Source organism: Mustelus asterias, chromosome 16, assembly GCF_964213995.1.
Source record: "Mustelus asterias chromosome 16, sMusAst1.hap1.1, whole genome shotgun sequence".
Taxonomy (NCBI): Eukaryota; Metazoa; Chordata; class Chondrichthyes; order Carcharhiniformes; family Triakidae; genus Mustelus; species Mustelus asterias.
Genome location: NC_135816.1, coordinates 10,194,591 through 10,208,428, shown reverse-complemented (window position 1 = coordinate 10,208,428; position 13,838 = coordinate 10,194,591). Strand labels below are relative to the sequence as shown.

General features: G+C 48.9%; 1 protein-coding gene across 1 annotated transcript in view; it reads right to left on the bottom strand.

The window, feature by feature from the left end:
* The window catches only part of dctn4 (dynactin 4), a 54,991-nt gene extending 53,159 nt beyond the window's left edge, over positions 1-1,832 (bottom strand). Inside the window, exon 1 of the mRNA XM_078231778.1 lies at positions 1,653-1,832. Within this exon, the coding sequence (XP_078087904.1) occupies positions 1,653-1,787 (135 nt within the window). The 5' untranslated portion in view covers positions 1,788-1,832. The remainder of the gene's footprint in view (positions 1-1,652) is intronic.
* Positions 1,833-13,838: the final 12,006 nt, after the last annotated feature.

The following is a 13,838-nucleotide window of genomic DNA, read 5'->3' as shown; positions in this document are numbered from 1 at the left end:
TTGAGAGCGCAGAGAGGTGCTTCAGTCATGGTTGTAATAAAGTGGGCAGCATAATGGCACTGCAGCCTCAGAGCACCAGGGACCCGGGTTCAATTCAAGCCTGAGGTGACTGTCTGTGTGGAGTTTGCTGATTCTCCCCGTATCTGCATGGTTTTCCTCCCACACTCCAAAGACGTGCGGGTTAGGTGGATTGGCCATACTAAATTGCTCCTTGGTGTCAGGGTGATTAGCAGGGTAAATACTATTAGATATAGGAGCAGAATTAGGCCAGCCATCGAGTCTGCTCAGCCATTCAATCACAGCTGATAAGTTTCTCAGCCCACCTTTTCTCTGTAACCTTTGATTCCTTTACCAATCAAGAACCTATGTCTGCATTAAACACACTCAATGACCTGGCCTCCACAGCCGTCTGTGGCGATGGATTCCATAGATTCACCACCCTCTGGCCGAAGAAATTCCTCATCTCGGTTATAAAGGGCCATCCTTTATTCTGAGGCTGTGCCCTCAGATCCTAGTCTCTCCGACTAATGGAAACATCTGCCCCACGTCCACTGTATCCAGGCCTTTCAGTATTCTGTAAGTTTCAATGAGATCCACCCTCATCCCTCTCAACTCCATCGAGTACAGACCCAGACTCCACAAACACTCATCATATGTCAAGCTTTTCATTCCTGGGATCCTTTGGGTTATGGGATGGGTGGGATTGTTGTGGGTGCTGGCTCGATGGGCTGAAGGGCCTCCTTCTGCACTGTAGGGATTCTATTCAATATCTTACGGAAGTTTACAATAAGTTTTCAAAAAATACTTCGGGTTTTTCCAAAATAAATGAGGCAGACTTTGGGGAGGCAAGGCTAAAATTTACATTAATTGGGATACTACCCCAAAATGTTTTAGAACTGACCCACTTGGGAGGGGCGGGTCGGTCTCACCAGTGGGCCTCTGGGCTGAGAATGAGCCTGACCGGGTTGTGGCCCGGGGACTGAGGGCTCCCGGGGGGGGGGGAGAAGGGGGGGTGCGGGCTCCCCGGGGGGGGGGGGGGGTGCGGGCTCCCCGGGGGGGGGGGGGGGGGTGCGGGCTCCCCGGGGGGGGGGGGGGGGGGTGCGGGCTCCCCGGGGGGGGGGGGGGTGCGGGCTCCCCGGGGGGGGGGGGGGGGGTGCGGGCTCCCCGGGGGGGGGGGGGGGGGAGAGGGGGGGGAGAGGGGGGGTGCGGGCTCCCCGGGGGGGGGTGCGGGCTCCCCGGGGGGGGGGGGGGGGTGCGGGCTCCCCGGGGGGGGGGGGGAGGGGGGGTGCGGGCTCCCCGGGGGGGGGGGGGGGGAAGAGGGGGGGGAGAGGGGGGGTGCGGGCTCCCCGGGGGGGGGGAGAGGGGGGGTGCGGGCTCCCCGGGGGGGGGGGGGGGAGAGGGGGGGGGAGAGGGGGGGTGCGGGCTCCCCGGGGGGGGGGTGCCGACACCCCTCCCCCCGCGGCGCTCTCCTTCTCCCCCGGCCTCGCCCTGTCGCCATGGAGACCGCTGACTGACAGCCGTGGACGCCCTCCCATTGGCCCGGGCCTTCCTCCGCCACGGGTCTCAGCCAATGAGAGTGGGCCGGGCCGGTGAGTGGGTGGGTCATGGTGTTGGTGTAAATGGGTCATTGTCCCCCGGGCGGCGGCACCTACTTCATGGGAGACACACTCGAGCGAGCGCAGTTCATGGCAGTAGCGGCAGAAGTAAAGCTGTGAGAGCGGCAGCCGGATCTTCCTGTCGCCGTTAACCAGATAGACCACCCGCTCCAGCTGCAGCAGCGACGCCATCTTCCCGCCGACCCGTCAGCGGCGTCGACTCGTCACATGACTGGCGTCATGACATCAGCGCGGTGCGTGTGCTCACGTTGCGGAGACGTCTGCTCGTCACATGACTGGCGTCATGACGTCAAGGGGCGTATGCTCATGTTGCGGTTACGTCTTTATCGACGCGATGACGCAATGGCGTCCGTCTGGCGATGATGTCATCCTGGATGACATCACAATGTCAATCGCCTGCCCCGCCCCCTCACTGAAAGTGCCATTAAACCCAGGAGGCCATTCAGCCCATTTAATGGCCAGGCTAGAGAGCTTGACCTCTTTTTAGGAGGCTAGAGAGCTAGATAGCAGGAAAGAATACCTGGCTTGCATTTCTGTAAGAAGTCTCACAACACCAGGTTAAAGCCCAACAGGTTTATTTGGTAGCACGAGCTTTCGGAGCATTGCACACCCTCAGCTGATGAAGGGGCAACGCTCCAAAAGTGCGTGCTACCAAATAAACCTGTTGGACTTTAACCTTGTATTGTGAGACTTCTTACTGTGCCCACCCCAGTCCAACGCCGGATTCTCCACATCATTGCATTTCTGTAGCAGCTCTCACTCCCTCCCAAAGCCCGTTCCAGCCTGTGAAGTACTTTTTGCTACCGCTATGTCAGAAACACAGCAGCCAATTTGCACACAACAAGCTCCCACAAACAGCAATGCGATAATGACCAGTCAATCTGTTTTCATGAGGTTGAGTGAGGGATGAATATTGGTCTGGCCGCTGGTGAGAATTCCCCCTGCTCTTCTTTGTAGTAGTGTTTTGCAGGCTGGGAAGAGGCCCTTCAGTCCATCGTGTCTGCACCAGCCATCATGCACCTATCTATTCTAATCCCATTCTCCAGCTCTTCGACTGTAGCCTTGTATGGTGTGGCATTTCAAATGCTCATCTAAATACTTTGTAAATGTTGTGAGGGTTCCTGCCTCTACAACCCTTTCAGGCAGTGAGTTCCGGATTCCCACCATCTGGGTGAAAAAAGTTTTTCCTCACGTCTCCTATAAACCTCCTGCCCCTTAACTTAAATCTATGCCTCCTTGTTATTGACCCTCTGCTAAAGGGAAATGTTCCTTCCTATCCACCCTATCTATGCCCCTCAAAAGTACCAATTCCCAACCTATCCAGTCTCTCTTGATAACTGAAATGCTCCAGCCCAGACAACATCCTGGTGAATCTCCTTTGCAGCTTCTGTAGTGCAATCACATCCTTCCTACAGTGTGACCAGAACTGCACACTGTACTCTAGCTGTGGCCTAACCAAAGTTTTATGCAGCTCCATCATAATCTTCCTGCTCTTATATTCAATGTCTCAGTTAATAAAAGTAAGTATCCCACATGCCTTCGCAGCCACCTTATCTACCTGACCTGCTGTCTTCAGTGATCTGTGGACATGCACACCAAAGCCCCTCTGAGGGTGGCATTTAGGTTATTCTGAAGTTGTGAGATGTGGCATAGAAATCCAAGCTCTTTCTTCAACATCATGGCCCAACACAATGATTGTTCTGCTGTCATTTGGATAATACATCAACCTGCAGCACCGTCTGCTCAGGTGGGCACGAAAGATCCAAAATATTGTACATTAATGATCTGGACAAGAATGTAGGAGGTGTGATAAGTAAGATTGCAGATGCCACAGAAATTCATGGTGTGGTAAATAGATTAGATTCCAGGATGATATAGGCAGGCTGGTTAGATAGACAGAACAAATGGAATTTAACCCTGAAAAGTGTGGGCGATGCATTTTGGGAAGGCTAACAAGGCAAGGGAATATACAATGAATGGTCAAACCCTAGGAAGTACAGTTTAAGTTAAGTTTATTTATTAGGCTTAGACAAGTAGGCTCATATTAACACTGCAATGAAGTTACTGTGAAAATTCCCTAGTTGCTACTCTCCAGCGCCTGTTCGGGTACACTGAGGGAGAATTTAGCACAGCCAATGCAACTAACCAGCGCATCTTTCAGACTGCGGGAGGAAACTGGAGCACCCGGAGGAAACCCACGCAGACACGGGGAGAACATGCAGACTCCGCACAGACAGTGACCCAAGCCAGGAATCGAACCCGGGTCCCTGGCGCTGTGAGGCAACAGTGCTAACCACTGTTCCACTGTCACCCAATATGCAAAGACTGGGACAGAAGCCAACTGAAAAGCTGCCCTGGAGGGTGTGGGGGAGAGGGGAGGGGGAGAGGGGAGAGGGGAGGGGGAGGGGGGGGGGTGGTGTGTGTGTGTGTGTGTGTGTGCCCTAGTGTTGGGGCGTCAGAGTGTGTGTGACACAGAAGCAAAAGTCACCCAGTAGCAGGACCCCTGCAAAAGCTTTTGCAGGTATATCTCACTCGAATTGTGGAAGTAAACCAAGTCAGTAAAGACCACAGCTGTAAGGGAAACAGGGAATCTTCTCCACCAAACTACAGAATACTGGAATCTCAAAACTGACTATTCGCCTGCAGAAGTCAGCATTATTGAAATCATGAATTGCAAAGGCCACAACACTCAATCATCTTCTTGTAACGAGTCAAGGACTGTTTTATGCTTTGAATCAATACTCATTTATAATCTGTATGAATGTTTTATGTGTGTGTTTTATATTTTATGGACCTGTTTGTGTTTTATCGTTTTCTTGCCTTTTTAGTAATTATTAAACTCACTTTTCCTTTAACTCAAGAAATCCCAATTAAACTTACTCCTTTTTTTAAATACTTTTCCAATTCAACCAAATCAAATCCAATTCAGAGTCTCAACAAGTCGAGACACCCCAGATCCAGGCTGACAAGACAGGGCGAGCGATCAAACCACCCCGTCCTGGGCCCGATCCACACGAGCCAAGCTGACGGGACAAGGGGGAGGCTCCCCCCTCAAGACCCGAGCCCATCTGCATCCTAGCCAAAAGGCCGAGACGCCGCCCCCAAAAATTGCTTCATATGAAACACATGAAGCCCCAGTGCAACCCAATGACCTCGACCAAGTGCGGCCGACCATGGGCTGCCGACCACACCACACCCGATCTCAGCCAAAAGGCCGACTCCTTTCAAAACATAAATATTGGGACTGAGAAAAAGAATCTGTGAAGAAAGGGATCCTTTTTAGATTTATCTTCTTGTGACCAACTGAAGGAGTGGAAGAAAGCGAGGCAGCCGGTTCATCCCTCCTCCCCCAGGGCAGAACAATTTGAGGGATCCCATTCGGGTTAACAAATTTGGGGAACCTCGCCTGGAACTGGTTGTAACAAATGTTTCCGGTATTTCCTGTTTTATTACAGATGAACTGATCATCATTGCATATGATTGCGCAAAAAAGGGTGCAGAGGAGATTCACCAGGGTGCTGCCTGAGCTGCAGGCTTTCAGCTATGAAGAGAGGCTGGTTAGGCTGGGGTTGTTTTCCTTGCAGCAGAGAAGGCTGAGGGGGGACCTGATCGAGATATGTAAAATTATGAGGGGTGTAGATAGGCAGAAATGTTTCCCCTTAGCAGAGGAGTCAATAACCAGGGAATATGGATTTAAGGTAAAGAACAGGTGATTAAAGGGGATTTGAGGAAAAACATTTTCACCCAGAGGGTGGTGGGAATCTGGAACTCACTGCCTGAAAGGGTGGTTGAGGCAGGAACCCTCACAACATTTAAGAAGCATGTAGATGAGCACTTCAAACGCCATAGCATACAAGGCTACGGACGAAGTGCTGGAAAATAGGATTAGAATAGAATCATAGAAACCCTACAGCACAGAAAGAGGCCATTCGGCCCATCGAGTCTGCACCGACCACAATCCCACCCAGGCCCTACCCCCGCATATTTACCCACTAACCCCTCTAACCTACGCATCTCAGGACACGAAGGGCAATTTTTAGCATGGCCAATCAACCTAACCCGCACATCTTTGGACTGTGGGAGGAAACCGGAGCACCCGGAGGAAACCCACGCAGACACGAGGAGAATGTGCAGACTCTACACAGACAGTGACCCAAGCCAGGAATCGAACCCAGGTCCCTGGAGCTGTGAAGCAGCAGTGCTAACCACTGTGCTACCGTGCTGTATTTGATGGTTGGCGCAGACACAATGGGCCAAAGGGCCTCCTTCCATCCTTTCAAACTCTATTGCTGGAATTTTATCGCCTCGCCTGCCCAAGGCTCGTAAGATCCCACCCAAAGCTAACAAAGAATGCCGATTCTGTGGCGGGCGAGGAGTTAAAATTCCGGCCAATGACTCTGTGATGATATTATCACAGTACTGTTTGTGGGATCTTGGATGCTGTGTTTCCTACATTACAACAATGACTACATTTCAAAAGTATCTCATTGATTTTAAATGTAACATTCGATTTAAGCACATGGACTGCACAAAGGTTAGAAAACAAGGTTCGTTTATTCCACTGGCTTCGAGTGGGATCAGCCCACAAGGGAAAGTGTAATGCCAAGGAACAAACTATTTGCAGAGAATATTCACTGCCCACGCTCCAGATTTCTGTCCTATTCGGGTCCCCAAATCCTCAGTGCAGTCACTCCCCAGACTTGTGCATGTCCTGCTGCTGAGACTGGTTTCAGAACCCATTTCCCCCACCCCCGTATGATAATTCTCCGCCTTGGGAATTACAAAAATAAAATGCACACAACATAGAGTTTGGCTAAAACTTCAGATTTGTACATTCTATTTGATTCACAGAACTCTCAGAAGACTAAGGAAATTTGGCATGACAGTTCCGACTCTCACCAACTTTTACAGATGCACCATAAAAAGCATTCTTTCTGGTTGTATCACAGCTTGGTATGGGCTCTTGCTCTGCCCAAGACTGCAAGGAACGACAAAAGATCGTGAATGTAGCCCAATCCATCACGCAAACCAGCCTCCCATCCATTGACTCTGTCTACACTTCCCACTGCCTCGGAAAAGCAGCCAGCATAATTAAGGACCCCACACACCCCGGACATACCTTCCGTTGGGAAAAAAATACAAAAGTCTGAGGACATGTACCAACCGACTCAAGAACAGCTTCTTCCCTGCTGCCATCAGACTTTCAAATGGACCTACCTCGCACTAAGTTGATCTTTCTCTATCCCCTATCTATGACTATAACACTACATTCTGCACTCTCTCCTTTCCTTCTCTATGAACGGTATGCTTTGTCTGAATAACGTGCAAAAAACAATACTTTTCACTGTATACTAATACATGTGGCAATAATAAATCAAATCAAAAATCCCTCCCCAATTCCCTCCTGTGACCTGTTCCGAATTCACACAACCCACAACAAAAAACACCTTTGCACAATTCACTGTAATTTACACAAGTTGCCACAGACCAATCCCCTCATATTTTAACCACAACTTAAAAGATTACCCAAGTTCAAATGCATATATGGTTTGACTGGAACTTACAATCGCTCACCAATGTCGACTGTGGGCCTCGATACAGCGATGACCAATTTCCATCCTCCTTCTTCCAACTGTAGTGCCCACACTCTGGTGTCATCCTCCTTTTGTAATGATGCATGGGACTTGGTTGAGCTCAGTGGCGAGACAAATGGTTATTGATGCTGAACAACGCCAACAGCACGGGTTCAATTGACTACAGCTCAGCCTTCAACACTATTAGTCCCACAAAACCCATCTCCAAACTCCGTGGCCCGGGCCTCGGCACCTCCCTTTGCAACTGGATCCTGAACTTCCTAACTCACAGACCACAATCAGTAAGGATAGGCAACAACACATCCTCCACGATCATCCTGAACACCGGTGCCCCACAAGGCTGTGTTCTCAGCCCCCTACTAACATCCTTATACACCTATGACTGTGTGGCCCATTCAATTTTCAAGTTTGCTGACAACACCACCATAGTGGGTCGGATCACAAACAATGACGAGACAGAGTACAGGAATGAGATAGAGAATCTGGTGAACTGGTGCGGCAACAATAATCTCTCCCTCAATGTCAACAAAACGAAGGAGATTGTCATCGACTTCAGGGAGCATAAAGGAGAACATGCCCCTGTCTACATCAATGGGGATGAAATAGAAAGGATCAAGAGCTTCAAATTTTAGGTGTCCAGATCACCAACAACCTTTCCTGGTCCCCACATGCTGGCATTATAGTTAAGAAAGCCCACCAACGCCTCTACTTTCTCAGAAGACTAAGGAAATTTGGCATGTCAGCTACGACTCTCACCAACTTTTACAGATGCACCATAGAAAGCATTCTTTCTGGCTGTATCACAGCTTGGTATGGCTCCTGCTCTGCCCAAGACCGCAAGGAACTACAAAAGGTCGTGAATGTAGCCCAATCCATCACGCAAACCAGCCTCCCATCCATTGACTTTGTCTACACTTCCTGCTGCCTCAGCAAAGCAGCCAGCATAATTAAGGACCCCATGCACCCCAGACATTCTCTCTTCCACTTTCTTCCTTTGAGAAAAAGATACAAAAGTCTGAGGTCCAACCGACTCAAGAACAGCTCCTTCCCTGCTGCTGTCAGACTTTTGAATGGACTTACCTTGCACTAAGTTGATCTTTCTCTCCACCCTAGCTATGACTGTAACACTACATTCTGCACTCTCTCGTTTCCTTCTCTATGAACGGTATGCTTTGTCTGTATAGCGCGCAAGAAACAATACTTTTCACTGTATGTTAATACATGTGCCAATAATAAATCAAATCAAATCAAAATTCCCATACCCGCTGAGGTTATTTATAAAGTCCCACATTCTCAACCTTGACCCTTGCCTGAGGTGTGGTGACCCTCAGGTTAAATCACCACCAGTCACAGCCTATGGTCATCTGGGACTGTGGCGACTTTACTTTACCTATGATGATTCATATCATAAACCTATCATTTACCTATCATGATTCATATCATACTGTCACAAACACACCTCCTGTTGCCACCTTGCTGAACTGTCTGGTGATTAACACCTTTCTCTATCTTTAGTTTATTCCACACCCTGATCTAGACTGGGACCGGAGGGACATCGTCAAATAAAAACAGAAAATCCTGGAAAAACTCAGCAGGCCTGGCAGCATCTGTGGAGAGAGAAACAGAGTTAACGATTCGTGTCCGTGTAACTCCTCTTCAGAATTAAAGATAGAATCATAGAATCCCAACAGTGCAGAAGGAGGTCATTTGGCCCATCGAGTCTGCACCGACCACAATCCCATCCCAGGCCCCATTCCCGTAACCCTACATATTTACCCTCCTAATCCCCCTGACACGAGGGTCAATTTAGCATAGCCAATCAGCCTAACCCACACATCTCTGGCCTGTGGAAGGAAACTGGATCACCCGGAGGGAACCACACAGACATGGGGAAAATGTGCACACTCCATACAGACAGTCACCCGAGGCTGGGATTGAACCCAGGTCCCTGGTGCTGTGAGGCAGCAGTGTTAACCACTGTGCCATTGTACCGCCCGATGCCATTTTAACGCTCCCTCTTGCTCTCCTGTCCACATGCCTGTCCTCGGCCTGCTGCAATGTACCCCAGTGAAGCTCAATGCATATTGGAAGAACAGCACCTCATCTTCCAATTACAAAGGGGTTACAATTAACCCCTTCATACCTGCACAGCTCACATCTGTGTATTATGTTGAAGTTACAGCCATTACACATTAGAAGTGCTACAGCGTCCTTGACTCAACATTGAGTTCAACAGCTTTAGACTGTGACCAGAGAGTGACCTTTCTCCTTCATATTGCCCCCATTGCTTTAAATCCACAATGTATTGTACCAATGCAACATCCCTCCCCCACCTGTCCCTTGCTCTTTCATTTTGCTTTCACTGAGTATTGATTTTTGTTCTCCTAGTAACACATCCTGCTACCTTTATGCCACTATCAGTACCTGCCATAGTCCTTCCCATTGCCATTAACACTTCCTTTGTCTTGGGCCCTGCACACCTCTGTTGCTTTCTCACCCAGCTCCTACCTAACACTGACCTACTTTCCTCCACCAGTTCCACCCTCTCTCATTTAGTATAAACTCACATTTCTCCCTCTCTTTGACACCTGAAGAAGAGTCACACGGACTCGAGACTTTGGGTGGAATTTTACCGGCACGTCCTCCCAAGGTTCGTGCGATCCCCCTCCCTGAGGTCAACGGAGAATGCTGCAAAATTCCAGCTGTTAACTGTTTCTCTCTCCACAGATGCTGCCAGACCCACTGAGATTTTTCCAGCATTTTCTGCTTTTATATCAGATTCCCAGCATCTGCGGTATTTTGCGTTTATAATCAGCCCTTGAGTTGTTTCCATAATGTGGAGATGTCGGCGTTGGACTGGGGTAAGCACAGTAAGAAGTCTCTCAGCACCAGGTTAAAGTCCAACAGGTTTATTTGGCAGCGCTAGCTTTCGGAGTCTCAAGCTCCTTCATCAGGTGAGTGAGGGCTTGTGTGTCTGTGTCGATATGCGCGATCTCCTTGGAGATCCTCTCCACTTGTTGTTTCCATAAAACAGAGAAAAATACAACCCTTGCTCCAGTGAGGGATATCTGGCTCCAGGGATGACAAATGCGTGAAAGCTCCTTCCCTTCCAGACAGGAGGTAATGGCCATTTGTCCAGGGCCATTTGTTTCTGATAACAGCATTCTTCATTTCTTAATGGAGTTATTTGATGGCTGTTATCCTGTACCATTATTTACGATAATGTCTCTTCCAGTCTATTAATTACATTAGGCAATGGCAATTACCATGCTCCATTGTTTATGGTAATTCCTAATGACAGTAAGATGTCTGACAACACCAGGTTAAAGTCCAACAGGTTTATTTGGTAGCACAAAGTGTCACTCCATCCACCAGGGACACGGTACATACTCTTGCGACTCGGCCAACATTGTCTACCTGCAGGAAAGGATGTGAAGGTACATTGGGGAGACCATGCAGACGCTATGACAACGGATGAATGGACACCGCTCGACAATCACCAGGCAGGAGTGTTTTCTTCCTGTTGGGGAACACTTCAGCGGTCACGGGCATTCGGCCTCTGATCTTCGGGTAAGCGTTCTCCAAGGTGGCCTTCACGACACACGACAACGCAGAGTCGCTGAGCAGAGACTGATAGCCAAGTTCCGCACACATGAGGACGGCCTCAAACGGGATCTTGGGTTCATGTCACACTATCTGTAACCCCCACGACTTCCCTGGGCTTGCAAAATCTCACTAACTGTCCTGGCTGGAGACAATACACACCTCTTTAACCTGTACTTAACCCTCTCTCCACTCACATTGTCTGTACCTTTAAGACTTGATTACCTGTAAAGACTCGCATTCCAACCATTATCTTGTAAATTGAGTTTGTGTCTATATATGCCCTGTTTGTGAACATAACTCCCACTCACCTGAAGAAGGAGTGACACTCCGAAAGCTTGTGCTACCAAATAAACCTGTTGGACTTTAACCTGGTGTTGTGAGACTTCTTACTGTGCTTACCCTAGTCCAACGCCGGCATCTCCACGTAATTCCTGATGAGCCAGTCTTTAGCTGGCTAACTCTTCAGCGACTTTACAATTAACCCCTTCATACCTGTACAGTTCACATCTCTATATTATGTTGAGGTTTTAAGGGTATCACGGTGGCACATGGTTAGCACAGCTGCCTCAATTCCAGCCTTGGGTGACCGTCGGTGTCGAGTCTGCACGTTCTCCCCATGTCTGTGTGGGTTTCCTCCAGGTGCTCTGGTTTCCGAGTTAGGCTGATTGGCCATGCTAAATTGACCCTCGTGTCACAGGGATGGACCGAATGGCCTCTCTCTGTACTATAGGAACAGTAAATAGCCTCACAACACCAGGTTAAAGTCCAACAGGTTTATTTGGTAGCACGAGCATTCGGAGTGTTGCCCCTTCATCAGGTGAGTGAAGAGTTCAGTTCACAAACAGGGCATTTATAGACACAAACTCAATTACAAGATAATGGTTGGAATGCGAGTCTTAACTTGCCCTGGTAGCTTGTGCTACCAAATAAACCTGTTGGACTTCAACCTGGTGTTGTGAGACTACTTACTGTGCCTACCCCAGTCCAAAGGTGGCAACTCCACATCAGCGGAAATTAACGGCTAAATCCACCTAACCTACACCAAGGGTGGAACTTTCCCGTCCCGCCCATTATGGGAATCGTAGTGGGCGGGGCCAAACCATGCAACAGTGCAATGACCTTGGGTGGGGTTTTCCGACCTTGGGGCGAGTGCAGCCAGAAAATCCCACCCTAAGGGGCAATTTAGCAAGGCCAATGTAGCTACATTTCTGGTGAAGATGTTTTGCATTAGGGAGGGGTAGAGAGAGAGAGGGAGATGATTACTTTGAATCCACTGAGTGACCCTGAATGACGTGTGGAGCCTTTGGAAGTCCCATCATGGTTTCATGGGCTGAAGAGAACAGAATCAGTTCCTTTTTCCACGTAGTTTATACATTCAGCTGGATTACTAATGTTTCGATTGGCTTCTGTCCATTCACTGCCCTGTATTTCCCAAGCCATCTTTGAATTATTGTTCTTTTCCTAAAATCTGTTAGGGCAGCGTGGGGGCACAGTGGTTAGCACTGCTGCTTCACAGCTCCAGGGACCTGGGTTCGATTCCCGGCTTGGGTCACTCTCTGTGTGGAGTTTGCACATTCTCCCCGTGTCTGTGTGGGTTTGCTCCGGTTTCCTCCCACAGTCCAAAAATGTGCAGGTTAGGTTGATTGGCCATGCTAAAATTGCCCTTAGTGTCTTGAGATGCGTAGGTTAGAGGTATTAGTGAGTAAATATGTAGGGATATGGGGATAGGGCCTGGGTGGGATTGTGGTTGGTGCAGACCCGATGGGCCGAATGGCCTCTTTCTGTACTGTAGGGTTTCTATGATTCTATAACTGGAAAATGGTCTTGGATGACTCCTGAGGGAGTGGTGATATTCACTGAGGCTGTTTTGTGATGAGAACGAGCCTGGATAATATTTGTCATTTTAAATAGTGCCGCCCCTGCCTGAGTATCCAGTTCCTCCTTATTAAGAACTTGAGAACACAAGAAATAGGAGCAGGAGTAGGCCATCTAGCCCCGCAAGCCTGCTCCACCATTCAATAAGATCATGGCTGATCTGATAGTGGGTTCAGTTCCACTTACCCGCCCGCTCTCCATAACCCTTAATTCCCTTAATGGTTAAAAATCTATCTATCCGTGACTTAAACATATTTAACGAGGTAGCCTCTACTGCTTCATTGGGCAGAGAATTCCAAAGATTCACTACCCTCTGGGAGAAGAAGTTCCTCCTCAACTCTATTCTAAATTGACTCCCCCGTATTTTGAGGCTATGTCCCCTAGTTCTTGTTTCCATTGTAAGTGGAAATAACCTCGCTGCTTCTACCCTGTCTAGCCCCTTCATTATCTTATATGTCTCTATAAGATCTCCCCTCAACCTTCTAAACTCCAATGAGTACAGGCCCAGTCTACTCAATCTCTCCTCATAAGCTAACCCCCTCATCTCCGGAATCAACCCGGTGAACCTTCTCTGTACCCCCTCCAAAGCTAATATATCCCTTCTTAAATAAGGGGACCAAAAGTTGTACACAGTACTCTAGGTGCGGCCTCACCAGTACCCTGTACAGTTGCAGCAAGACCTCCCTGCTTTTATACTCCATCCCTCTCGCGATAAAGGCCAACATTCCATTTGCCTTCTTGATTACCTGCTGCACCTGCAAACTGAGTTTTTGTGATTCATGCACAAGGACCCCCAGGTCCCTCTGCCCAGTAGCATGTTGTAATTTTTCACCTTTTAAATAATAGTCCATTTTACTATTATTCCTTCCAAAGTGGATAACCTCACACTTACCAACGTTATACTCCATCTGCCAGATCCTTGCCCACTCACTTAGCCTATCCAAATCTCTCTGCAGACTCTCTGTGTCTTCCACGCAATTTGCTTTCCCACTCATCTTTGTGTCATCTGCAAACTTTATTACCCTACACTCGGTCCCCTCCTCCAGATCATCTATGTATATGGCAAATAGTTGAGGCCCCAGCACCGATCCCTGCGGCACGCCACTAGTCACTGATTGCCAACCGGAAAAGCACCCATTTATTCCCA